Source organism: Condylura cristata, unplaced genomic scaffold (genome assembly GCF_000260355.1).
Source record: "Condylura cristata isolate star-nosed mole 26May11 unplaced genomic scaffold, ConCri1.0 scaffold00011, whole genome shotgun sequence".
NCBI lineage: Eukaryota > Metazoa > Chordata > Mammalia > Eulipotyphla > Talpidae > Condylura > Condylura cristata.
Genome location: NW_004567112.1, coordinates 16,678,034 through 16,705,657, shown reverse-complemented (window position 1 = coordinate 16,705,657; position 27,624 = coordinate 16,678,034). Strand labels below are relative to the sequence as shown.

At 50.5% G+C, this 27,624-nt stretch overlaps 1 protein-coding gene across 2 annotated transcripts in view; it reads left to right on the top strand.

Moving 5' to 3' along the window:
• Positions 1-26,611, top strand: part of SUFU (suppressor of fused homolog (Drosophila)) — an 88,955-nt gene extending 62,344 nt beyond the window's left edge. For both annotated transcript variants that reach the window (XM_004680482.2, XM_012723892.1), the window contains exons 9-12: positions 10,914-11,048; positions 12,505-12,643; positions 21,063-21,131; positions 23,512-26,611. In XM_004680482.2, the coding sequence (XP_004680539.1) occupies positions 10,914-11,048; positions 12,505-12,643; positions 21,063-21,131; positions 23,512-23,601 (433 nt within the window). In that variant the 3' untranslated portion in view covers positions 23,602-26,611. The remainder of the gene's footprint in view (positions 1-10,913; positions 11,049-12,504; positions 12,644-21,062; positions 21,132-23,511) is intronic.
• The last annotated feature ends 1,013 nt before the right edge of the window (positions 26,612-27,624 follow it).

Here is a 27,624-nt window from a genome sequence, read left to right as displayed (position 1 = left end):
ATGGACCAGTCTCTGGGGTCTGAGCTTGGCTCTGGCCTCTTCGAGTGATGTGGGGGATGTATCCGATCATCGGGTGCTCTCAGGGCGGCGGGCACGTCTTTGCACTGTTGGTGTGTGCGGGGAGCCTGCCGCAGAGTTGCAGGACCTCCTCCTGTCTGCACCAGCGGCTCACTGCCTGAGCAGCTCTGGGAGCGCTCTGGGCCGCAGACCCTCCCCAGAGCAGGGCAGCACTCACGCATGTGTGCGTACATGCGCTGGGGGGAGCGTTCCTGGCTGTGGGGGAAGTGCGGTGTAGATAGAGCCTTGAGAAGTCAGCTGATCGTTCATTATTGCTGAGCCAAGTTTTTTGGTCTGGAATTGTACCAACAGCTTTTAAGACTTTTCTTTTCATCTTAATTTCCCAGAGATAAGGTTTTATAGCATGGATTCTCCTGTTGTGACAGTCCCAGCTGCACTCCTGCCCCTGACCCACACATGTTACTCACATCTGTTTCTCTCCACTTTTATTAAGAGTGTCTCTGCCTCCATCTGTTTGGCCCTTTGGATAGGGTGGCTTTGCCTCTTCTGTTCCCATCTTGATAGCTTGTGACTGCTCACGGAGTCATCCTTTCAAGAAAATTGTGTTTTGTTTTGGTTTACTCAGCCTACAAGGCTCAGAAAGAGTAACTAGAAAAAGAAAGCATCTAGCTTGCATCCAGTGAACTGGGGGAAGGAAGGTGAGTTTTCACCTGGGAGGACAGCTGGGCTGCTCTGGCCCACAGAGCCATCTTTGGGGACCCCGCTCGAAGAGCCCTGTGGCGTCCAGGGAGCCGCCAGCCTGGAGCATGAATCTATCTCACTGGCTTCCCTCACCACTCCCACGCTGGGGAAATACTGTTGTTTTCACTGGAGAGAAAACCCAGAAAGAAACAGCCCCGTTCTCGAGGCCCCAGAAGGCTCTGCAGGGCTGATGGGGGGAGGGCTCAGGCCTCAGCTCCCCACTTCCCCTTGTCTGCCTCACGTGACCCGCATTGGTCATACTAAGTGCCAGTCTTGATGTGCCATTCTCAGAAATAGACCTTTGAAGGGGCAGAACAAGGGGCTCCACAGCAGCTCCGGCACGGGCCAGTTTCTGTTTGAACTGTGTCCTCGCGCCACTTCCCCAAAGAGTTGAAGCCATGGCCACTGTTCACTCTCCAGCCTCAGAGTTCATGGCCAGCACTTTGAATTCTCAGTCTGGACTGTATTTTACTTCCTTGAGTTGCACAATCAGGAGTATTTTTATCACCTATCCTTGATCCTCGGTGTCACCCAAACTTCAGTAGTGAGTCACTTCTCCAGGGAAGGGGAAGGGAAGGCTCAAAGGTGAGAGCTGGAAAGAAGAAGTGACTCAGCGTCTCAGAAAATGGAAAGCCAAGGACTTCACCTAAAGTGGGCTCCTTCAGGAAAGCAGGGGTTCTAGTCTCCCATCCAAGTCAGAGAGCAAGACCTGGATGAAGGTCTTGCTGTCCCGAAGTTAGTGTTTGATCAAGGAATCCCCTAATCGTAACGCAGGTTTTACTTACCCCTGTCTTCTTCAGCCACTCACTGTCCCCCTGTTCCAGCATCATATGCCATTTTTGAGACATGTACAGTGACAAGATTGCCTTTTATTCTTGGTTATTGCTATTTACCAATAAACTTATGTGGCCTTTTACTCCTGGTATAGTCCCTACCAGAGGATTTGTCTTGTGATACCACTGATTTGCCAAGGAGATACAGCCCTGGGCTTGCAATAACTGTGGAGGTGAGCCTGTGCCCTCACAACCCCACTCCCCAGCCCACCCCACTCCTTGTCCCACTCCTGCCCTGAAGGGAGCCCTGCAATTGGTTCTTTCTCTGGAAAGTTCAGAGCCTTTGTCAGCAATCTGAAAGCAAAGGAATAATCTCCCAGGCTTGGGGCAGAAGCTGAAGGTTAGACTGGGCTCAGCAGGCCAAACCAACTTCACTTCTGAATAGTTTCCAACTCTGATGCACTGGTTCCTGTTCCTGGGCGTCCCCAAGGAAAAGGCACTGAGTTGCTTGGCCAATACAGACGTCACCATTGTCACAGGATGGGGTTGTGGCTGAAAAATCAGCAGCTAGGCTCCTCTGATAGCATGCCCTTACGCAAAAACGGAAAAATTAATAAGAGACCAGGGTTGAGTGGAAGCATGAATGAAGTTCTCTTAGTCTATAAAGCATGGGTTGAAGGAACGGGAGCATGTACTGTAAGCTGTGCAGTACTGGAAATCAGGTATCTTTTTTTTTTTTTTAAGATTTTTATTTATTTGTGCATACAGAACTGGGGTACAGGCCAGAGGCTCAGGGGCGGCGAGAGGCTTCACCAGAGACAGAGTGGGGAACAGAACAGGCAGATTGACGAAGTACACTGCTGAGGGGAACAGCGGGCGGGTCAGGAGAGGTCTGCCACGCCATGTGGTCACCTCCGGGGCAGGCGGGAATCGAACTCATGCGGAAGCGGCTTTAGATTCTCAGTGCTGTGCTTTAACCCGCTGCACCACCAGGGAGGGCCCTCAGGTATCTTTTTTTGATGCTGGAAGGAAAGGGTGTTTTTTGATTTGTGAAGTCATTTTATCCAGTGGGAAGTATAAATACAGAATGTGTTATGTAGATAGGACTTTGAATTATTGGCAAATTCAGATCCATTTCTAAATAACCAAGATGTACCTCTCACCTATCCCATAAATGGCCCCTCAGTGCTCACAGTCCAGGAAGAAATCCTCAACTAGATACCATCTTGTGCCAGCCCCTGTCTTGTGAGCTACTGTCCTCTCCACTTTACAAGTTAGAATACAGAGGTTTACCTAGGTTGTATAACTTACCTTAGCGTCGCTAAGCTGAGAATAAGTATTAGAACCAAAATTGAAGTGGTAGGTGGTTTGACTCCAGATCTGGGCCTCTTCACCACAGACTCAATTCATAGGCAAAAATAACTGGAACGAGAGCCTTGGAAACTAACACGGCATTGCATGGGGGGAGCTGATGGTCTGTTTGCCTGGAGCCCTGTGGCAGGCTGGAGGGAACCGCTTGGATGAGAGAAGTATGCTAAAAACTAAGTGAAATCTGCAGAGGATATGCTCCATCAAAATGAATGAGGAAGACATATATGGGGTACAGAATGGGGCCCAGCATCAGAAAAAGGCAAGGGGGATCACCAGAGTGAGGGCGGAAAGCAGGTCCAAATGGCAGCAGCGCAGTCAGAGTGGAAGGCAGTGCAGTTGGAGCGGGTTGGGAGGATTCTCAGAGAAACGCCGTTAAGAAGTCAAATTGATTGGTGCTTGGTACATTTGAATGTCTTGAGAAAATACGTAGGCCATTGGAAGTTAGTTTAGGATTGAATTAGTTATACACATAGAAAACTTTTAACACAAGGGAAATAGAAATTTACACCAAAAAGGAAAATAAACCATTTATACTCTGTGGCTTCATTCTAAATAGCATTAGTGTAGTCCTTGTAATGTAGACAATACTGAACCGGACTTTTATCTTGGGAGGATGGGAAGGTGGGAGGATGGGATGGATGAGCATTAAAAATTCCTCTTCCATAATGGGAAGACAGCAAGCAAAGCCTGGGAGGGGAGTACTGGGAAGTAGGCAGTAAAGTGTATTAGAACTACTGAGGCAAAATACTGAAGGAACAGCGAGCAGAGATGAAAATGGTTTTCTCTAAGGAAGGGAGAGGGAAAATTGCTGACTACTGTAATGAACCTTTTAGAACTATTTGACTCAAAATTTTTAAAAAGGGTAGTGAAAGTAATTCAGAAGTGATTTAGTTGGAGCTTGCCAGCTCAGTAAAAAAAAGAACAAAAAAAAAAAGACAACACATCCCAGGTAAAAATCACAAAACTGGAGCCCAGCGAGCCCTGGTCATGCAGAGGAACGTCGGCTTCACAGACCATGACCTGAAGGTGAGTGGCCGATGACTGTCCCCCAGGGCACTGGAAGCTGGGTCAGGGCAGCGGAGGCGAGGAGGTGCACTTAGCTGGCCAGCTCACGGGGCTCTCAGACGGGTGCCAGTCAGGGTCCCAGAGGGAGGCTTCCTCACGACCTTCTTGGGGAGTTACTGTGTGTTAGGTGAAGCGTGGGGGTCATGGGCCTGGGGCTCCATGGCCCAGGTTGGAGGACGATGACTTGTGCACATGAGGCCAATTTGTTTGCCCTTTTGGTCCTCAGAGTCTTCAAAACACTGACATTTTACGAATTCCTAATCTGAGATTGTAGCATATTATATCCAGTCCTTCCCATATCCACTTTTCTACAGCTGTCCTTTAAATCAATATTCCACTGAATGCTCTCTGGGGAACCCTGCCCTGACTTCAAAGATGTAGTTGTTTTAAGAGTTTAGGGAAAAAATAAATGTGTCTTCATGCTCTTAAAACCCCAGAAGGAACGACTACAGAGGCTCTTATGGAGATATATTATTTATGCTTTAGCTGGTGTCAGAAGAACCTGTGGGCTTTGTGTCTGCCTTGTATTTGCTGGTTATATGGCCATTAGCTAGTTATTTAAGTCTCTGAATTCATCTTCATCTGTAAAATGGGAAAAATTATGCCTGTTTATAGGACTGTTACAGAAATAAAAGGAAGCAAAGTATATAACGAATTTAGCATAAGCCCTGGTACATAGATAGCTACACTCAGTGAAAGGCACCACTTTTTTTTTTTTAATTTTTAAATATTTATTTATATATATAATTTTCATTACTGCTCGTTTTTGAATTGTACACTTTTTTTTTGATGCTCATTTTTTTTTCAGTTTTTTTTTATTAAAAAGTTTATTTTTACATCATTTTGCACATTTTTTTTTTCATCTTAATTGTAATCCCCACGGGTTTCCCATCACCAAATCACCCCTGTGCCACCACCATAGTCCCGTGCATTTCCCTCCCTTCCCCCCCCCGTTTTTGGTCCCATTCCCCACTCCACCCCCACAGAATGTCTCTGGTCCATGGTTGTTCATTATTTTTGTTAGTTTCTCGCCTGGTCCATTATACTCCTGCTTTTTTTTTTTTTTTAAGATTGATTTTTATTTGAGCCCTCCCTGCTGAAGCAGTGGGTTAAAGCTCAGTACTATGAAGCTTTCCTACTCCCTGCGCCTCTGGCCTATACCTCAGTTCTGTATGCACAAATAAATAAATCTTTAAAAATATTATTTCTACTTACTTACACATACAAGAACTGTGTGGGCCAGAGGTGTGGGGAATGAGAGGATTCACCAGAGACAGTGGGGTGCAGAACAGACAGAGCTACTGAAACGCTGCTGAGAGGAGCAGTGGGCGAGACAGGTCTGCTGCGCCATGTGGGTCAGCTCCCTGGCTGGGGATCTAACTCATGCTGCAGTGGCTGGTGATACCTTGATCGCAACAGGGAAGCCCCAAAAGACATCCCTTAATATTATTATGAATATGTACCCTGAAAACAAAAGGGGGCATAATACCTTCAGGTACCAGTATAGGTACACAGAGATATTATACATAACACCGTTTTTTTTTTTTTTTTTAAATTAATTTGAACACAAGCTGGATAGAGAAGTACATTATACCAGCATAGATTTAGATTTTAAGGCACAGGGTCAAGAAATACTGAAACTCAAGAACAACTGAAACTTGTAAAAAGTTCTATGACTGACAAAAAAAAAAAAAGGCTTTTTAAAATTTCTTTTTGAGGCCCTCCCTGGTGGTGCAGCGGGTTAAAGCACTGCACTAAGAAACTAAAGCCACTTCCGCATGAGTTTGATTCCTGCCTGCCCCGGAGGCGACCACATGGCGAGGCAGACCTCTCCTGACCCGCCCGCTGCTCCCCTCAGCAGTGTACTTCGTCGTCGATCTGCCTGTTCTGCTTCCCGCTCTGTCTCTGGTGAATCCTCTCACCCTCCGCATCTCTGGCCTGTACCCCAGTTCTGTACAAATAAATAAATAAATCTTTAAAAAAAAAATTTCTTTTTGAAACAAGAGCACAACCTATGCCCCTTTGCTTGGACAGAGTAATGTTAATGAGAAGCAGTGAGAAATTCAACATGTATTTGAGTTCTGTTGTGCTTCCATTTCAAAAAGAATGGTTATCAGACTAAAAAGGGTCCCTCAGGCTCTGATAAGAGAATTGAAGCCTTGATTTCAGATCTGGTCCACATGTGACCCAGAATACCAGGTTAATTGGCAAATGAGACTTACGAAGCTAGTGTCAGTAATCTTCGAGGGAGCGGGAGGGAGGTGTTGGCAGACTGAAAGCACTAAAAAGTTCCAAGATGCCAAGAGTATCTTGCACCCTCTAGATTAGTGAACTTGGTATCGACTCTAGGAAAATTCTGTACTAGATTATTCAGCAAGTAAACTGTGAACACTTTTTTTATTCTTTTTATATATTTTTGTGTAGAAGGGCTGGGGTATGAGCCAGAGGTACAGGGGATAAGAGGAGTCACCAAAGACAGTGGGGAGCAGAACAGGCAGATTTACTGAAATACACTGCTGAGGGGAGCAGTATGTGAGACAGGAGAGGTCTGCTGTGCCATGTGGGTCAGCTCCCTGGCCAGGGGTTGAACTCAGGCTGTACAAGTGATAGCACTGAGACCTAATCCCTAGGCCATCAGGGAGCTGTGAACTCTTTTTTTTTTTTTTTTTGAGGTTTATATTTATTTATACATATGAGAACTGGGGTGTAGGTTAGAAGTGTGGTGGGCGGTGAGAGGATTCACCAGAGACAGAGTGGGGAGCTGAACAGACAGGAGAGGTCTGTTATGCCATGTGGGTCAGCTCCCTGGTGGGCTGGGGATCGAACCAGGGCTGCAGTGGCTGGCAATAGTTTGATAGTGCTGTCTTTAACTCCTGTGCCACAGGGAGGCCCCCAGCTGTGAACTCTTTAAGGGAAACAGCATAGATTCACAGTCAGGCATAGCAGGTCTTCCTTTTTACAAAGAGTTAACCTATTTCTACCTAGTAGATAAAAAAGTGCTGTACATGGGTGGGGTTTAGCACATTTTCAGAATTTTAAGAATATCGTCTGACATCATGGTTGGCAAGACAAAAATGTTTACAGAGCATCCAGAGTGAGCAGATGAAATGGTTGGGTTGACTTAGGATTGTTTAGATGAACATACCCAAAGATGTCAGCCACTCTGACTGGCCCTATCCAGTTCACTGTTCACTCAAAGCCTGGGATGAGAATAAATGGCAAATTCATCAGTTTTGTCAGTGAGGTAAAGTCAGAAGGGAATGCCAATATGATGGATGCCAGACTCAGGTTTCCGAAATATCCGGCCTGCTTGAAACATTAGCCAGATAATGCAGTTCTGCTCTTAGCTCCAAATAATCCATAGTCTGTACAAGATGGGAAAAGGCTGTCTTAAGTACAACCTATCAGGAAAAGCCTGAGGGCAGTTTCATTGACAGAGAGTATGTGGTATGAGTTGGGAGTATAATGAAGTCACAAAAAATAGACGATTTGATGACAATTTTAATAGAAATGAAGTATCCCAAAGAAAGCTCACAATCCTCTGAGATCTGCACTGGTCCCACCACCACTGCACATGACACTTCACTTCCGGACATGACACTCCGGCTTTGACAAGCTGAGTGAATCCAGGGGAGTGACGTGGACGGATGGAAGGCTTTAGAACCTTGACCTCAGAACATAGGTGCAAGTCAGGACCACAATACTGGAAAAGACAAACTATTGAGCTGTGAGAATAGCCGCGGTGGTTTGAAAGCCTGCCGTGGGAGGATGTGTTTCACTATTTGTGGGTGACTTGCACACCCTGCCAGTGCTGCCCCCAGCGGAACACTGGCCTCATAGTTTGGCTTTGCCCTGTAATTGGGCCTTCCTGGAGTCCTAGGAGTTGACCAAGGCCTGCAGTTTCGGCTGAGGAAGTCAGGAGCCATTTCAGGCCCCATCTCAGAAGCCCTCCTGTCCCATCTCAGAACTCAGGAGTGGGGTGACTGAGGCACTGGCCCACAGGAGTCAGATTAGGGGCACAGGGTAAAGGCAAATTAGTTTCTATTAAGCTATCACCAGTTTTATAGGACAGAGACTTCTAGGGGCAGACAACTAACATCCTTTTAATGTATTCTAGATACATTCTGATCACCTACTATATCCCAGCTACTGTTAGATGCTTTTGTATGGGTCATCTTATTTAGTCTTTTGAATAAAAGGGCATTGTTATTTATTCTCATCAGAGGGATGTGGAAGCCTAGAGGTTAAGTCATTTTCCCAAGGTCATATAGCACTTGAACCCAGAACCTATGCTGGAAGCCTTTCTCCCTCCTAGAGTAACAGTTCATCCTTCTTCCCTGGCTTCGTGCTCTCAGCAGTCCCCAGCAGGTATGTCCTATGCCTTCCTGGGAGCGCTTCTTCCTTTCAATCCCTAAAATTCCTCATCCCCTCCACTGGGAACAGGGAGAAAACAGCCCAGCTGAAAAATTAGGCCACGCTGGCAAGCACACTACTTATTTTTTTATGACTAAGATTAAGCTGACAGCCATGCAAAACATTGCAAACCTGTGTCGGCTACAGATTTAATACCTCACCCAGCCCACACCAATAATTCATGCTTCTGCATCGATGTCCAGAAAAAACAAATCAGCAAAAATCTGGGCTCCTGTGTGTGTGTGTGTGGAGCAGCCGTTCCCATTGAAGCAGCTTGCCGGAAATACCCAGGCTCCAGGACTGCAGATCTAGCATTTTGCAATTTTTTTTCTTTGAAAAGATTAAAGTACATTTTCAAATGATTGAAGGTTGGTGGGAGGTGTAAATGTGGGCACTTGTCACATTAATTCTTCAGATGATTAAGTTCTTTTCCATTTCTTTTAAAGCTGTTTGCAGTGGGTTTGATGTCCTCGTTCCGGGTGAGTGTGTTGTAGCAGTTACCAAGGTGACTTTAGCTGACTTTCAACAATTTATTTTTCCCTCCAGCTTGAGAAGTCTCTCTCTAGCTCTGTGTGCTGTTGATTCTTCTTTCCCAGCTCCCTGCCCCCACCTCTAGTTGCTATTCATCAGCATTTTTGCCTTTGCCAGAGAGGCAGGGATCCTCTAGCCGGCTTTGCAAACTTTGAGGCCCTTTCTGGGCAGGCCAGGCCTCAAGACCCTTTTCCAGAACATGGTGCCATGTCTCTGTGGATCACATGGGACATGAACAGGTGACACAGGGTCACTCCCTGGCTCTTCCACTTCGGTTTATACACTCCTGTGCAAGTCTCCGTTTCCTCAGCTAACCATAAAACCTACTGGGGCTTGCTGTGGGCGTTCAGCAAGTGACTTGATGGAACAGCGGAAGGCTTCACCACGCAGAGCTGCTGCCTTTCCTGGGTGCTGCTCCTGCTGCGAGGTGGTGTTTGGTGTTTCCCTCTGGGGTGTGAGGGGAGGAGAATTGGTCACATGTTCTAGGCTCCCATGTTGGCCTACCATAGACGAGCTCTGTGGCCCTGGACACATTACCAGGTTCTCTTCTGTCAAGGGAAGAGGTAGATTTAACCATCTCAGTGTCCTCCCAGTCCTGAAATTCCATGGCCCTCTTAGCCATAGTGTTTGTCTCCTTCACAGGTCTTGTGAAAGTGTTTTTCAGAGGAGAAGCTAGGGCAAAGGGCAGTTTCATAAGTGGCTTTAGGACTCCAAAGCTAGGGACTGTTTTGTGAAAGAGCAGTAAACTCTGGAGCAGACCCCTCAGCCGGTAGGAATGGCTCTTTCATCAGCACTGCTCTGTGTCGCCATCCTTTTGCCCATTGTCCTCACTCCCTCCCTCTGTGGAACTTCTTCACCTGTCAGAGGCCTCACTGACCATGGGCCTCCGCACTCAGCCCCACAGTGTGTGAGGTGCTCAAGCCTACTCTTTACTCGCTGTCTGGCTCTCCGGCCCAGACATCCTGGTACTTGAATGATAAGTAACTAGAACTTCTCACCCATTATCTTGATGGCCACATGGGGAATTGTTCTGAGACTCACAGTCCAAACCAGCGTCCAGCCTTTTGAATGGGACCCAGTGGGTTGCCCTTACTCGTGGCACAGGCATATTTGAGAGCTTGTCAGTGGGGGCAGCTGAATTTGAAAGAGCAAATCTCAGGTTGTAAAGTGACCAGTGGCCCAGCTGTAGTACAAACTACTGGTGGGAGACAAGACGGGAGGGAATGTGAGGCACAGTGACAGTTCTGTCCAAGGGCACAGTCTGGAGGAATCTGGTCTGGGGCGCCTGGGGCCATGAAGCCCTGCAGGCTGGGCCTGGTTCTGCTGCCCAGCAGGCCCAGTGGTCTGACTTCCACAGGCCTGGTTCCTGCCTCCTCACTGAAGGTTGTGCCACTCCCTGTTTAGATGAAGTGTGTGTCCTGCAGCTCCCGGTCATCCACAGGGGTGTGTCTGCTCATCACTGCTCTGATGTCAGAGACTTTTCAGTCAGCTGGGAGGAAGCTCTCAGAGCCGCCCCTCCTAGGCTGTATCCTCCAACACTCTACTCTTGAAGAACGAAGGTCTGGGGCTGCAGGGCCAGGGAAGGAGCGCTCCCAGAAGCGCCTGCTGCTCTCATAAAGAAGAGCAAGTCACGTGACATGAACTTTTGTATGGTGTGCTGGCCAAGGTGCAGACTTAAGGACCAGACCGACGGAGACCAAACTGCAGCTTTGACTGAGGAACTTGGGCACGTTTTAATCTCGCTGAGCTCTAGCTCCTTGTGTATATGGGGTATAATGGTACCCACCTCACGGGGTGCTGCGAGGAATAGTCCAGTCAGGGAGACATGCTTGGCATGGCTGCTGGCACTTGGCAAGCCTGTAGCAAGCGGTAGTGGCCGTTGTCATTACCATCAGTCACCGCCACTCTCATTATTCAGGAACTCAGTCTGAGAGATTCCCATCTTGCTCCTCCCTGCAGTTTTTACCTTGTGCTGAACACGTCCTTGTGCTTGTTGGGCAGGAGTCGCAAAGACAGCCTGGAAGGCGACAGCTCCGCGGCCATTATTCCCCACGAGCTGATCCGAACACGACAGCTTGAGAGTGTACATCTGAAATTCAACCAGGAGTCAGGAGCCCTCATTCCTCTCTGCCTCAGGTGAGCCCCACAGCATCCGCATGGTCTGGAAAAGCCACCAGGCCAGGGCTTGCCATTTCCCCCATACCTACACAGAGTCTGGGGCCCAGACTGAGTGGGGAGAACCACTCAGCCAGTTCTGTCCTGCACCCGTGTGGGGGCCTCGGTACTCTGAGCTGGCCTGGAGACCCCACTGTGCTGAAGAACTCACCATATTCCAGGGAAGTGTCCCTCAGCCCTGCTTACCTAGGAAGGTTCAGTGACCTACGAAGACGCCCTGCCATCCCACAAGTCCAGAGTTAGGAGTGGCAGAGAAGGTTCTGCCAAATCGTGCCCATTTTGGGGCATTTGCCCTATTTTCCCCTACGTGCTACTTTTCCTTTGCCAAACATGCAGTTCTCCAAAACCGGTGGCCTATCAGTGGACTCCTTGGGGGACCCAGAAACCCTGCTGTGTCCCTTCTGCTGTCCACAGTGCCAGAAACCTAAGCCTGTGGCCAGAGTTCAGCTCTGCTTGGAGATGCTGTCCTGGGCTAACTCGAATGCATCAGACTTTCTCCACCACCCTCAGCGGGTCCACGCTCACTTTTAGCACAGGGAGGTCTATATGAATAATTCTCAGAGGACAGTGTTTAACAGGAAGAAGAGGGTTGAATGATTCTGAGCCCTTCCTAGTGTCTCCAGAGCCCGGGGAAGGAACTTAAATGGTATCCATCCTTGACCACTCACCCTCAGCAATAGGACAGGTAGGAAGTAGTTAGTGTGAACAGCAAGTAGAAGGACCACAGCCTGGACCCGTTCCTTTCCAGCTGCTTCTGTGGCCCAAACTCAGGGACTTTAGCCCGGCAAAGGGCTAATCCGAGGCAACCTGAGGAAGCAAAGAGCAGATTTTGCTTCCTTGCTGACTGGCATCTCTGCCCCACTGGCTGCCCTGCCTGCCCTTAGCCTAGGTGTATTTCAAAACTCAGAGTTAGCAGTAACTTCTTTTGGCTCTCTCAGAGTGACCCCACTTGGCTTCAGTTTTTCTCTTAATTTTTAAGATGTGTTTGTGGCCTTAGGGCTAACCAGTTAAATCTTGTGGCAAGACCCACGAGCAGGTGGAAGATTCTGCCCTGGATATGCCCTGGATGGCTGTGAAGGTACTGCCATCATCTCCCGGGGCGATGTGTCTAGGTACTGCTTTACTCACCTTGGCCACATTGCTAGTTGCCTTCTCTGGCCTCAGTTTCCTCACCAGAACAGGAAAGAAGCAGATTCCACTATCCTTATAGGCCTTTTGAACCCTAATGTAGTGTTTCTGCTAACTTCGAGCACTTTGGAAGAATCATAGTAGCTAACTTGGGAGAAGGTGTTGAAGTGAACATGTTGGACTACAGTCTTCTGTTAGTGGGCACAGGAGCAATCAGGAGGGCCTTTGCCACTGTCCCGAGAGCCGGGGCCAGGCGTGCTGTTCAACTGTCTCTCTCTTCTCACCCTAGGGGCAGGCTCCTGCATGGACGGCACTTTACATATAAAAGCATCACAGGTGACATGGCCATCACCTTCGTCTCCACCGGAGTGGAAGGCGCCTTTGCCACTGAGGAGCACCCTTACGCAGCTCATGGGCCCTGGTTACAAGTGAGAAGGCTCTTTTTCTTCTCCCCACCTTCTTTCTGGGGCTTTTCTACACCACACCCCCCTTTGCCTTCCCCTGGCAGTGCTTGAAGGTGCCCTTTTCTGAGGGGCTGGCTGTGAGATGCCACAGGGCACGTGGAAGCAGCTGCCTCTCCAGCTACCCGAGGAGCACTCCTGGTCTCTTCCCTTCTCTGTAACGCGACACAGCTCTCCAGGCATCTGCCATGGCAATTCAGGCTTAAGAGACAAAAGACGCTATGCACCCTGGGTAAAGCAAAGGACAAAAAATGGAGGGTGACACAGGTGCGCAGGAAGCGAGGAGACGCTCTCCAGTGGCTATATGGAAAGTCCACCAGAATTCCTAGAAAGTGGGCACTGGACCTGGACTAAGGCTGGGATGGGTAGGCCTCCGCAGACAGAACTCCTCCTTCCCTCCTCAAAAGGCTCTCCTGTTCTTTCTGAGGGAAACACTTCTCTGCTTGGACACCTGTGGCTTGTCCAGAACATTCTGTCCCTCCTCTGCTCTTCTGGCTGGAGCTCAGCTTAACTTCAGAGCCACTGCCAAGTGACCGTGCTGTGGCTTGAGAGCCATCGACCTCCTCGCCCTGGTCCTCCGCAGCTTAGGTGTAGGAGAAGAACCTCTTTTGTTTGTTTGTTGGAAGTGTGATAGAGAACACTACTTTTTACCTCTCTCAGGAGTATTCAAGAAAAGGAATCTGACCCTAATCAAAGGTGACCCTGCCTTGTTTGTGATATAAGGGGTGGGGGTGAGGGATTACAAAAGAGGGACGAGAACTGTGCTGATGTTTGTGGGCTTAATCTGGCGGAGGGGTCTGTGAAGTGTATGTCTCACTGACATGGGCGTGCTTTCTGCATGTTTGTGCTTGTATCAGTGCACTTGCAGTCCAGCTCCCCTCACCCCCCATTTCTCCCTGCAAAAATACTCTTAATTAAAACAAACAGCAGACAAAGGACACCAACCCACACACTCCCTGGACTAAGTAAGCAGAGGTAGAAATGGAAGCTGGTGCTTTAGGGATATTGTAGTCCATAAATTATTTTGCCTTTTTCCACTGTTGTTATTACATTGTTTCATAACAAAATTACTTTGAACCATAAAGTTATAAATACATTTTAAAAGTCCCACTTGGAAACATTAGATTTCTGTCCATGTGGTGTTGGTAGTTACTGCAGCAAAAGCTCTGGAGTGTTGGAGTGTAACAGGGAAATTAGACCAGTGCAAGTAGGAAGGGCCTTCTCCCCGCTCAGGCCTGTCCCGGGCAGGGCTGCTTGCTGGGCCGAAGTGGCAAGGAGGAGGGGAGTTGTGGGAACTGTGCAGGAGACGCAGCACCCCGCCTAACTCGCAAGTCATGTTCCTTGTAAACAGCAGTGTGCGTTCCTATATACTTTGTGTTAGTACTTGTATATACTTAAGCTCATTTTCTTGAGAAAGTAGGGACTGGGGTCTCTCCAAACTGAAGAAGAAATTCTACCCAATTACATTTCATATGCTTAACTGTGAACCTGTGCTTGAAACATCTTCCTGCCCTGAGGAGAGTGATCAGCAGCTCTCAGCAGCCTGGGAACCTTGGCCCCAAGAGGACTTAACAGATGCCATGTCTACTCTCAGCCCCCCAAGCCCCTTTGTCCCCTGACTGCTAGTGTTCCGTTCCACTCCCTGCCTCCCCGGCAGCCCCTCCTCAGTGAGCCTGAGCGCTCGTGCCCACTGACTTCAGCACACACGGTCCCTCCCAGGCGCTGTTGCCCTGGGAACCAGGAGCGGTGGGAACCAGCTACTGGCCTCAGCATGTTTCAATAAAGTTGCTGTGCTGGGAGCTGCTTAATCAAAGACCTATGTTATAAACTCATTAGTGTAGCCCACCACAGGGGCCAGCTCACAGGGGAGCTTCCAGGAAGTCTGGCTTGGGCATTGCTCCCCAAGTCTACACCCTCACTTTCTGAGCGGCTTCTCTGGTCCTTTCCCTAGGAGCCCTGCTCCTAACCAGCCCTCAGCTGTGGAGTTGACACCCACAGCAGCCCTCCTCCCTGCCCCCAGAGCAGTCAGCATTTTTTGCATCTGATTGCCAGTCGGCCTTCCTCTTTAGGTTCTTGTCACTGTGGTTACAGGCAGTTCCCCAGCTTGTGGGAATCTGGACTTGTAATTACTGGTGGATTTCTAGGTTTCCCTTGGGACTGGCTGTCTCCCCGGGCGTCTGCAGGACCTCTTGGAGGCCCCAGGTTTAGGCTCATGGTCCTGACTGAGGGTTCACTCTGCTGTGCCAATGAGGACCCAAGGCCCTCTGGGAGGACACCCCAAAACAGAGGACTTGTCCTTACCCCCTGCAGGAATCTCTTGCTCGTGCTGCCAAGATCAAGAGTGTCTCCGTGATCTCTGTGCCTAGGCCTGATGGGGACACAGAGACAGGAAGGACCTGAATGTAGCAGATCCAGAACTTGAGGAGATCCAGACTCTGTTCTCTGGGCTGCTGTGTGAACTCTCTGTTGGTCTCAGCTGAGTTGGGAGGGGCAGGGATGACTTTCTTGCATCAGCCTTCAGCAGCTTTGGAAGCCCTCACTCGCTGCCTTGGCACCTTGTTCTGGCTATCAGCCCAGACCTGTTATCTCTTGGGGAAAAGCATGGCAAAGACACCCCACATGTGGGAAGAGTGACAAAGGAGACTGAAAAAAAAAGGGCAGAAGATGAGTGAATTCGGGCCCTTTCCAGAGCTTTTGGAATGGTCCCAGACAGGCCTCCGTGCCCACCTAATTACTGCTGGATCAGCACTGCCCCTTCATGCTCTCTGACCCCCCACCTGTCCTGATACCCTTTCTCTCCCGATCCAAAGAAGTCAAGGTGCCCCAGCACACAGAGAAAACAGAGCCATCAGCAGCCGCAGGGGCAGTGTAGTGGACGTTGCCTGCTTCCCGAAGGCGCTGAGAGGCAGGAACCCAGCTCTGCAGACTTCTCAGTTTTTGGAGGTTGACACCTTGAGCCCACTTGCCCTACCAGTTGCTGTTCTCATGCTGTTTGAAATGGTGACGCCTATTAGCCCATTGCAGAGCTCTACACAGGGGCTTTGGACCCTGGGGAGCCCGGGGGGGGGGGCCTGCCAGCACCCTTGCCTGCACACCGTCCTCCGGGCATTCCTAACAGTTGGCTTTAACGAGCTTCCTCCCTTGAGTCTGTCAGCACTGGGCTGTCAGGCCTCTGAGCAGGAGCCAGCCGGAGCTGAGTCCTTCAACTGTCCCTAGCCAAGATTGATTTGAAGGAGGAGAAGTCAGCTCCAGAGGTCACAGAGGGGTCACACCATCAACTATGAGAATTTTTTTTTAAGCCCAGCAATGCTTTTTCAGCTGTGTGGTATCTAACAGCTCACCCAGGTGGTGCCCCCATTCCCAGCCATTCCCTGCCAGCCCCAATGGGAAGCCCCAGGCTTGGGAGAAGATACCCAGCAGCTTTTCTGAGTGGACTCTGCTGCTCCAGGCCATGTCTGGGGGATTGGGGCTGACTTAACCACTGTCCCCTGCATAAATCCTCCCTCTCTTGTCCTCATATAGCCATCTGTATGTTGTGAGGAAGACACTTAGCAGTCCTGGGCCTGGCCCCTGAGCGGCTCCTCTTCGGTCCTTCTGCTGTTCCTCCTTCCACTGGTGAAACTTGGCCACGACCTGTTCTCCCTGAAGACCTTTGCTGGGGTGGTTGTACCCATCAGGGTTTAAGTTCCAGCAAGATGCCTGGGGAAGTGCAGGACCTTCCCTTTCATGGGAGGATCGTAATAGCCTGCCCCGTGCCCTCAGTAATGACCAGAGTCTGAACCTACTTCTGGCTACCAAAACCAACTTCTCACCACCCACCCAACACAGGAAATGAGCGAGGCCTCACTGCCTCAGGTACTGCTGCGGTGCCTGCCTTACTCTTCTGAGGGGGGGGGGTGCTCCAGGCTGTTTCCTGGCTTTTGTCTGGCTTGGGGGAGGGGGTCACAGACTGGACTGTCTTCATGCCCTTGCCTCCAAGCACTGCCATTATGGGTGACAGCAGCTCTTTGGCAGGCCCTCCCCTGTAAACAACACATTTCCTTCCCTAAGAGAAGGAAAGAAGAGGGGAGGAGAGAGCCAAACTTGTTGGGAAGCAAGAACAGCATCTCAGCATAAAGAGCAAACAAGGCCCGGACAGAGTGAGGGTTGTCATACGAGGGAGGCAGTGGGCCCTGTCAGCCACTGTCTGCACACTCAGAAATAGCAGTGGCCACAGACATTTGAATCCGATCAACAGCAGCTGTGCCCCTGCCTGTAGCACAGCTGGGCCTGAGCAGGGCAGGCACTGATGAAAGATCACTTTTCAGGTTCCTTTCTAGAATTTGCTGGGACCTGGGAAATTGGGGGATAGTTGACAATTCTTCCTCATCACCAGCTAGCCAGGCTGTCCTAAGGCACCAGGGTATGGGTGCTGTGAAGTAAGCTACTGGCCTAAATTCCAAGCCCCTTCCCTGACTGTAGGTGAGGGCTGGGAGTGGAGGTGGGGGGCAGGGAACTGCTCCCCTCAGCCCAGCCAATGAGAAGGTGGTGGTGCTGTAGCCACCGACTCACCCGGGATAAGCCTGTGCCAAAAACCTCTTTTCCTGGGAGTCTGAGTATTTTCTAGCTCTCCTCCCACCAGAATCTCTTGTGGTGCCTTTTTAAAATGAAGATGCTTTAGCCCTGCTCAGGATATTCTGATTCAGAAGTCTGGGTTGGGGCCTGGAGCCTCCATAGGGGAGTTAGCGCTGGAGTGGATGGGCTCCTGCCCTCCCTGCAGCTCCTCCCTGCTCCTGGCTCTGTGTGAGTGCTGTCATCCCATTCGCTGTCACTGTCGTTTCTGTTGTTTTCTGGGCTTGACTAACCATAATATAAAAATGGATTCACCAAGCTGCCTTGGAAGTTTGCCTTCCTCTCCCTGCCTGGAAACCATCTTGAACATGGTTGCCTTCCATGCCAATTGCCCATCATGGTTTTTGGGCACTGCATATCTGTGACACTTGGGGCTCCCGCCCTCTTGTGCAGAGCAGGCGACTGGTAGGGGTGGAGACCGCTGGTTTTCCAGACATTTGGTAGAGCCAAAGTCACCTTCACCTCTCCTGTAGGCAAAGAGCAGCTGTACCACCATGATGTCAGAGCACTCTTCTAAAGACCACGAGATTTGACACTTGCTCAGGTGCAAAATAGTCATGACAGTACCTCCCTTGCATGGAAGATTCGATGACATGAAACAAGTCAGCACTTAGCCTCTACCTGGCACATGGAGGAGGCAGCGTGCTTGCCGTTGTGGAGGTAGCATTACCACCACCATTATCATAACCATTCCTGTTACCATTTGTGGCAGATCAGGCATTCTCATGGGGACCCGGTGAGCTTCAAGAGCCCCAAGCCCCAGAATTGCACAGGCCTTTCCCACAGTTGCATCACAACGGCGAGTCTGTTACTTGTGAGAGCACCCAGGAGCTGCTCCATCATAGCTGTCTGTCTTCAGTGTCCTGTTGATAAGATCTGTTAACATTCTCAGCTCCAGGTCTGAAATATACAAAGAACAGGGCCCGTTTGTTCCATCTGAGCTTCTAAGGTTTAACTCCCCGAGGAAATTAAATTAGGGGCCTGGAGCTATGATAGACTGTCATGTTTCTTTGCAAGGAATGTCACCCTTAATATCATACAGATCTCGTGTATAATTTTACCATATTAATTTTTTTTTTTTAAATAATAGGACATTTTCAACAGGACACCGGACAACCAAAAGTAGAAATTGAGGAACAACTAGGGTTTGTCCCGATTTTTGGTCTTGCTAACTCCCTCACCAACTGAGTGCAAAATCACAAAGTGAATCCACACACAGATGATAGTTGCTCTACTAAAAGCCACTATAATCTGCCTCCCACCACCAGTTCCAGACCTTTGTCAGGAACTGGCTTGAAACTGAGGCTTTGATGAAGATTGCCTGTCCTTTTGTTTGAAAATGGCTCAATGGGTGGCCCCAGTCCTGTGAACTTCCCCCCTTTTCTGCCTCCCCCAGACCCCTCACCCTCCACCTCACATCAGCACTAACTGAGGCCCCAGACCTATTTACCTCTTTGACGCAACAGAGTTCCTGCAAATTATTTGTGGGTCAGAAATCAGCCGAGCCTGCCCTGCCCTGGAGCCTTGTAATGTAATTGGGTTTTAGGTATGCTTGTGTTTGTGCTAGGTTCGCAGAGATGGCATCAAGCCCCGGAAATGCCAAAAATATGAATGTGACTTTTGTACTACTCAAGCAGACTGGTGATAACTGGTAGAGAAACTGGACTTTGGGAGTGGGGGGGTAGAAGCCCTGGGATCAGAGGAGGAGGAGCCGGGGCTCAGGCTCAGTCTGTGGGAGGATCAGCGGTGATCGAAAAGGGTCACTGGAGTCTGTGAGTAGGAACAAGTCCCTCTTCCAGGAGCTTGGCAGAAGTCTGGGGTGGGGGAAGGGCACTTCAAGTGGGCACTTCCCTTGTCCCACTTCACCTGTCTACACCTTGTCTCTGTTTTCACTTGAGACCTAGCGTGTCCAACAGAAATGGTGGTGGTATGCGGGCCAGTGTGATCATAGCTGTTTTGCTCCCGACTGGGGCTCGCAGCCTACGGTGGAGCCGTCCTCTGGCTCTCGAGGGAGGGTGCTTGTCTGTGGAGGGGAAAGGATGTCCTGAGCATACAAAGGAGCCCTTTATTACCCTTTGGCGTGTACCTGCAGCTGAGTCTCATTATAAGTCCCTTTGAGCGTGTGGGTGAGGACCCTGTCAGGCCACCCCGTTTCACACTGGAGTTGCCCTATAACGTGTCCGGATGGGAATAGACTGCCTTCGTGCCTTCTCCTCCCAGGGTGTGCTGTGGAATTGAGTGGAAGATGAATACATTAGTAAATGTCCTGGAGGTAAGATTTCAGAGTTTGAAGCTGTACTCAGGCACTAACTTTAGAGTCCAGATGTGCCTGGGATAAGGTCTTGTCTCACCCACTCATAAGCCATGTGACAGCAGACATTATATAACCAATCATGCCTCAGTTTTGTCATCTGTAAAGAGTCAAGATACATGAGCAGTTAGCTCAGTGCCTGGTATGCTAGTGATTTGTCTGCTACTTGGAGGTGATTTTCTCATTCTTTGTCCCTACCTCCACCCCATCCACTTGCCTGTGAGGCCTCTATTTTGAGTACTGTTTTGGCCATTTCACTTTATCTCGCAAGCTGACTAAATTCCAAATTTGGAAACTTCTGTTCTTATCAGAATAAACAACCCAGGGGAACCCTGATGGGTATTTCTCAAATTCTTGATACCATCCTTCTCATTTTGGGGGAAGGGGTGTGTTTCCCTCAGAGGAGCTCCTCACCTTGATCTTTACCCTAAGGTCTTTCCTCTGTGCCCTACCCAGATTGTTCAAAGTCTGTTAGGAGGGGGCAAAGTGGAGGGAGGTAGAGCCACAGCCTAGGAGGTGCAAAGTGCCTGCTGCGGAGACCCAAAGGGTGGGCCAGTGAAGCCTAGAGAGGAGGCCAGGCTGGAAGAGGGAGGGCATCCTCAGCCTGGCCTGGTGTGGTGCAGACCGGGGTGGCTCTGACCTGTCTCTGTGGACACAGCCTGAGAAAAAGATCATCAGGTTGAGGAAAGGCCTGAGAGTTCTGGACATTTGCATTTGCTGTACAAGCTTTTTCAGGGGGTGGGTGCAGTAGTTGTGCCAGCCAAGCAGTGGGCCTGGGCTACTTCAGACACAGAAATATGCAGTGACAAGCACTGGCCTAGAGCAAAGTGGGACAACCGTGAGGTGACCTGGTAAAGCGGGTTCTCAGAGGAAACCCGAAAGAACATGGTAGTGGGTGGAAATAGGAGTTGAGAGTACATTTCCCATCTGCAAAATATGAGCGTTTGGTGTGCCATTTCTAAATCATCCAGCTCAGACAGTCTTAGATGTACCTACTGGGACATTTCCAGATTCCAGACATGGCTTTATTCCAAATCCAAACAGATTCTTGTTGTCCTACTGTGTGTGTGTGTGTGTGTGTGTGTGTGTGTGTGTGTGTGTGTGTGTCTGTGTGTGTCTGTGTGTCTGTCTGTCTGTCTGTCTTAATGCTATATCCCTTTCCATGTGCTTCAAGGACCAACATTACCAACCATTAGAGCTCCCCACCTTGCTTCCCTCTCATTTTCTCACCCTTTCCTTCTCTCCTAGCCCCTCTGATTTTGGATTGGGGGGGTGGAGAGGTGACTGGACGAGGAGGGATGAGAGTGGGATGGCCCTTAGGGACAGGCCTTCAGGACCTCCTATGTCCCTAGAGCAAATCACAGAGCCCTCATCTCTCCAAGGCCAGATTCATAGCGTGGCAGTTGTCAGAAAGGCCATATATTTTAAAAATAAATAAAAGCCTGTCTCCCGCCTTCTTCCTAGATTCTGTTGACCGAAGAGTTTGTAGAGAAAATGTTGGAGGATTTGGAAGATTTGACTTCTCCAGAGGAGGTAAGCCTGTTTGATCTCTATAACAGTAGATTCTGGTCTGAAAGAGAAAGTGAGTATCTGTGTGTCTGTGTATCTGAGGTGTGGGGATACAGGAAAGGAGATCCAGGAGATGTTAAACAGCTTTGTTTCTCTGTCCCCCTTCCATCGCTCCCAGCCCTTGGAAGGACACCCCAAAATGGCCTGAATTGCCCGCTCCACAGACCCTCACCGAAGAGACACCAGGGCCTCCTCCAGCCCCTGCTGTTCCCTGGCAGGTTCTGAACAGAAAGCCCATGCCCGCTGCCAGAGAACATTCCACTGGGAGTTGTGGTGGGCAGTGAGGGACTCCTGCTCTTGCCTTGGGCCACCCAGGAGCCACTCTCCTTCCCTCTTCCAGCCATAAGCTCACCCCTTTTGCTCTGCCTTTTCCAGTCGTAGTCAGAGTCCAGAGAGTTGGCAGGCTGGGGGAGGTAAGGCCTGTGTCTTCCCTGGTTACTTCTCTGGGGTACAGGAATGGAATCCATAACCCCCTTTGTTTTCCTTCTTAGTTCCTGGCATCCTCGTTTGCCATCCTCATTTGAGGGGACTTACCTCATCCTGGAAAGTCCCTTACCCTCCCCCTCCTCCTGCCGCCTCCTCCTAAATAGCACCCCAGCGGGATTTGAGCCTTCCTGACCTCTAGAGAACTTTTCTGGACACCCTCCCTCCCCCTCCCCCAGCTGTGGCAGACCCTTCCCCTGTTCGTTTTGCTCCAAAGTATATTTGTGGGAGAGTTCCTTCACCTTCCTGGAGCCAGGCTTTCAATCTAGAAGGAGGGCAGGCAGAAGTTTCCAGCTGCCAGAGCTCCCACAGCCTCATTAGCCAGGACAGGACAGCCTCTTAACATTCACAGGGCGGGCCTGACCTGTCCAGGTCTCCAGGTGGACAGGAACTCCTTGGACCCCGAGGTCATCCCTTAGCGGGTGAGATAGTGTCTTCTCTGTCCTCTGGGATGTGGCTTGATAAATTAATTCATTTATACATTCAATAGTCATCAAACACTCAGTCTGTGCCAGCCAATCAACCCCCACAAGTCACTGGTCCCTGATGTCCGGCTCCCATTCAGTCAGACCAGAGCCAGCTGCCCAGAAGCGCTTCCGGAGAGGCCATGTCGCACAGGGATGGCACTGTGCCAGGCTGCTGCTTTGAGCTTGGACACTGAAGGGGTAGGAGGGGACAGTCCAGGCAAGAGGGACAGGAGCCAGGGGAAGCTTAGGAAAGTAGGTCACTAAAAATGACGGGGTGGGTTTTTCTTTTTTTTTTTCTTGCTTTCCTCTCAAGAGGCTATCCCCATGCCCTGCCCCATTCTCCACTTAGTCCTGCCTTGGACTGGTCCCCAACAGAAGGAGGGAGAGGAGCTAGCTAGGAAGAGTCAAAGCTGCCCTCTTCCATTCCCTACTTCAGGCAGCCCGAGAGCCCTGCTCTTCGAAGCCTCCTTTCCAGCCTGACCCCGGCATAGTAGGAGTCATAAAAGGCAGACCTATTTCCAGGCTTCCCTCATCGTTCAAATCAGTGAGCATCTACGGAGAGTCTGGTGCTTGCATTAGACCGCACATGAGGTCCTAGAATAAGAGGGTGTAAGATGTGGTAGCCCTTTCCCTCTGCCCTGCCAGAAGCTTGAGAAACAAAGCTAAGCAAGTCTGATTCTCAGGTTGGAGCAGGAAGATCTTGGGCTCTCCTGGGATCTCTGAGGCCTCTCAGACTGGCAACACTGGGAAGCAGATGAGGATGAACAAGGGGAGCAGGCGGAGGGGTTTCTTTCCTGAGGCTGTGCCAGGTCCAAGAAATCACTTCAAGCCACATTTGCCCTGCTCCTTTGCTTCCACAAAGTCCTTCTCTTTGAGCTTGGTAAAGGCCACAGAGAGCAGGTTCCAGGCTCCTTCATATCAATCTCTAGAGAGAAGCCGTGGCAGGACAGAACCGCAGTGTTGCTCAAGCCACTACCCTGTCGCATCTGCACCTTGCCCTGCCCCCACCCTCCAGCCCCTGGGCCTCAGGGAGCAGATTCCTGGCATGCTTGTGGCTGGAGGCTGAACCCAGGAAGTGAGTTGGAGGGAGGGAGGTCAGCACAGTCAAGAAAGAGTTAGAAAACATGCCTCCTCCAACCCCAGTTAATTATTGGCAGGACAAAGGGAAAGATGGGGTCACTGAACTCCAGCAGCTTGACACCCCCCCACCCCCCCCACCCCTGCTACCCACCAGGATCTAGCATTGGAGGTTGATGCCAGTCAGCCAGTGGCCTGTCTTGCCCCCAGCACCTGGCGAATAGGGTCTGGGTGAGCCCTGGCCTCTCTCAGGCAATCTGGGAAGATGGGATCTGCTAACTTCCTGCTCTCTGGCTCTGTGCTTGCTCCCTCCACAGTTCAAACTTCCCAAAGAATACAGCTGGCCTGAAAAGAAGCTGAAAGTCTCCATCCTACCCGACGTGGTATTCGACAGTCCGCTGCACTAGCCTGAGCTGGGCCCTGCACGGGCCGCGGGAGAGCCCAGCTGCTCCCCAGTGACTTCCATCACAACAACTGTGTAAGAGATCCCACAAGTAAGAGGGCAAGAGGATGAGCGCACAGCCACCGCACCTGCAGACACCGCACCTGCAGCCGCGGGGTGTCCTGCACAGGCCCGGCCCCACCTCGCCTGCAGCTCGGGCCTCACCTGCCGCTGGACCACGAGTGGGGAAATGCAGACCACCCTGCCCCTCCTGCTGCTGCCATGGGTTCTGGTTTGAGATTGACCCTGGGCCTCTGATGTGCCCCTAGGTGGAGACAGGCCTTGTTCTCACTGCTCCTGTCATGCTCCTGTCATGCAGCCTGGCAAGAAGGTGGTGTTCAGTTGTGTGCACTCCCAGCTCAACTGGGAAGCCTTTGCAGCGAGGCTCCTCTGGCCATGGAACAGTTCCTCTGCTGGTGTTTGGTTTTCTTCCTCTCTATTTTATTTTGTAGAAACCGGATGGTATTTTATTGCTCTTCAAAGATGTCCAGAAGCCATGTATATAATGTTTTTTAAACAGAACTTTATTCCCAGATACTTTCTCATTCTCTTAGAGGGGGGACTGGGGCTATGTCTGCCCCTGAGCTCCCACCTGAGAAGGTGTCAGTGTTCCGCTGCCAGGACCTTGGACAAGCTGGCTTCACAGAGAGGCTTTTCTCCCCTACTGGGCCTGGTGGAACCTGGGGAAGGAGAGAGCAGAGACATTCCTCCATGCAATTTAGCTAGGGCCAAGAAGGGTGCTGCTAGTTGCTAAGTGGATTGGGCCCCCAGAGAATTCAAGGACTGTCAATATTGTGGAGACTCTTCTTCTAGGACTTTTCTACCCAATGAGGCCTACCTGGGAGAAGATAAGGCCGAGCACCTCACAGACCATCCCTACCATCCAGTCAGGGTCTCATTTGATCTCTTTGATCTCTTTGGTCGATCTCTCTCTCTCTCTCTCTCTCTCTCTCTCTCTCTCTCTCTCTCTCTCTCTCTCTCTCTCTCTCATTATTTATGGCCTAGCAGTCTCTCAGTTACAGAACCCTGGCGCACTAAAAATGGAAGAATCAACCTCTTGACATATCTTTCACTTTGGTTTTGTAATCACTGCACTCTACTATCCCCTTGCATCCTTCATTTCTCATCTCATTCCCATTCCTTGTTCTGTCTCCTTTCTCGTGCTTCTTGGTCTCTGGCCTCCAGCAGCATAGATTCCATGGTCTTCCTGCTACATCTGATCTTACTGTCTTGGGCTCCTCTAGGTTTTCTTTTCCATAGCTGACCTGGAATCAGTAGGCCCCTCCTGTTCCCTCTGTCCCCTCTATCCTCCAATTCTAGCAACTGCTATTTCAACATGACTGTCTGGGCCTTTCCAAAACAAAGTCATTTTGTCTGTCTGGACCGTACAGGGCTCCTTACATGCCAGGACCACCATGGGTGCTGCAGGAGGCCCATTGAGTGCAGGACCCCTCTGATACAAGATCCAGCCAACAACTGCCTCCAGGGACCACCAAAGCAGTGGCTGGGCCCTGTGGGGAGCAGGAGTTGGACTACCCAGGGGCCAGTAGGGCCTGGCCCGTCTTGCACACACTCTCAGGGCTAGCCGGGTACCATCAAACTCAGAGCCTCAAGGCCAGTCAGCCTGCACTGTGGGAGAGACTGGCCCCGGGCGCCTCTGGCCAAGGTGCAAGCTCCTCTGGACCTGACGAGGACAGTAGCTCTGAGAACTTTTCCCAGCGGATGTTTCCTGGCCTTCATCTACCACAGCATTCCTGCCTCAGAAGCTCTTCAAACAGCTCATGGCCAGAGAAGTGCCATCAGCTTGTGTCCTTTTCTTGCCATCCTAACCTGCCTCTAGGAATTCTTTTCTTTCCAGGGTCCTGCCTCCTCCCACCTGGGCTGCCTGCTAAGAGGGGTTATTTTCTGAGCTGAACTTGGTCATCAAATGGGAGTTAGGAGGAAAGCAGGTGACCTCTGAGGTGATGAACCCACCAGCATGTCCGCCTTTCCCCACAGTGCATTGGCCTCTGGGGGAGTGGCAGGGCATCCCCAGGCTCTGACCATATTTCCTTTCCCTTTTGTGGTAGTCCCTTCCCAGAGCGTTCTCAGGGAGGGGGCTCTCCTCTGAGCTAGTTGGTGAGAGTGCGGCTGACTGTGCACCATGCCCAGCACAGCACCTGGCATATGGTGGGTGCTCCCTAAACATACACCTTTCCGTCCCTGCAGCTCTTCAGGAGCCCTGACCTCATAGTGAATTGGGGGTTAAAGAGCCTTCCCCCCAAAACTGCTTCTTCCAAGGACTTCCTTGAGGCTTTCCCAACCCTACCCCTACCTTCAGGTTCTTGGTGCTGATTCTGGAGCTTCCTTTGAGAAGGAAGCCGTTGTTTGCCTCTAAAGAGGCAGACTCCTGGGACGCCTGAGGCCCAGTGTCTGTTCCAGGAGGACTGCAGACCTGCCGTTCCCCAAGGATGTGGAGGCGCAGGTAAGGCCTCAGGACCGGGAGCCGGTGCCCCTTCCACCCTCCTTCCTCTTGCAGAGGTGTGGTGGCTTCACGGTCAGAACTGGGAAGCTTTAGGGAGTCAAAAAGGGCTGGAGCATTTTAAAAAAGTAGACACAGGGTCTTGGGACTGGGTTTTGAGATTGAATTGAAAATAGGGGCAAAACCTGACGGTCAGTGCCCCTGTGGGGCAGACCAGAGCAGAATTCCTTTGATTATTTTTTTATCTGGTTGTCTTTCCTCTCTGGCTTCCCAGTCGTGTGCCTGTAACAAGTCAGGAGCCCTGTAGAGACTCCTCCTTTTGTACAAGTACCTGAATGCTGTAATGAGCAGACTTTTGTAAAATTTTATATTAGTTTCTGATGTCAATGGCGACTCAGTTCCTGGGGGCTGCAGCCAACCTGGGACTTTTGTAAGAATTTTTGGGTGACTCACTTAGATGTTTCCTTCTTGCCTCCTCTTCCTCTGTGTAATCTAAGTGCATTAAACATATTTGCAGAAGTGCCTGGGTCTCGTGCTCCTTTTCCACTGCTACATAGGCTTAAAAGAAGCCTGGATGGGAAAAGGCCCCAAAGATTATTGTTGGGAGTTGGGGGAGCGGTAGTAGCCAGATGCAGGGTCGCACAGCACAGCTCAGCTCGTGACTCTTCAGTCAGGCAGAAATCACTGGGGAGGGAACAGGCCCTCACTCCTGATTTCTCTAAGGCCAAGGTGAGCTAGAGTGGGTGGGTAAAGGCCCTCTCTGCCTCTTCATTTCTCCTCTCACCACAAACCTTTTTTCCTATTGGGAAGATGGACCTTCCTTACCTTCAGTTTGGAGTCCGGAGTCCTTGTGCCCCCTTCCTACTACGGCCAGGGGATGGCCACTCCTCTTACCAGTTATCTAAATTCAGCCTCCTAATCCGGGCCTGGATTGAGGCAGGCTGCATGGAGCGGTAGCCCACACTTCTGTCAGCTCTTCCTTACGAGGATTACTGACTCCTCTCTCTAAGGCCTGGTGTGGCGAAACAGAGCCCTGTGTCAGAAGACAATACCCTGGGACCATAGAGGCCGCCCAGACGGGGTTTCTGGAGCCTGTGGGATTGCTCTTGGGTCCTTATTCTGCCTGGGAAATGGCAGGGCCTTTTCTCTTGGTCCCTAGAATGGAACTGCAGCACCAAGAGGGTTCTCTTGAGGCTGGTCTCCCAGGTAACACAGGATGGGGTCGGGACGCACTTCAGCTTCTTTTCCTGTTCTCTTTGAGGACTAGCTGTGTCTGGACCCTTCTATGGGAGCAGGCTACACTCCTCCCTCCCCTTGGACCTCCTGCTAAACTGTGGGCCCCATAGCAGCAAGGCAGCTTCTGTCTGGAACCGCTACTGGGGCCCTCTGGCATTCAGAGCAAGGGAGTGGGGAAGCTCTGGAGCCAGGCTGGCAACCCCATGTTGACCCAGGCCACCTTCTTCTCAAGAGATTAGGGTTGATGAATCTAATCCTCCAACTAGCCTGGAAGAATCCAGGGTCAGTGTG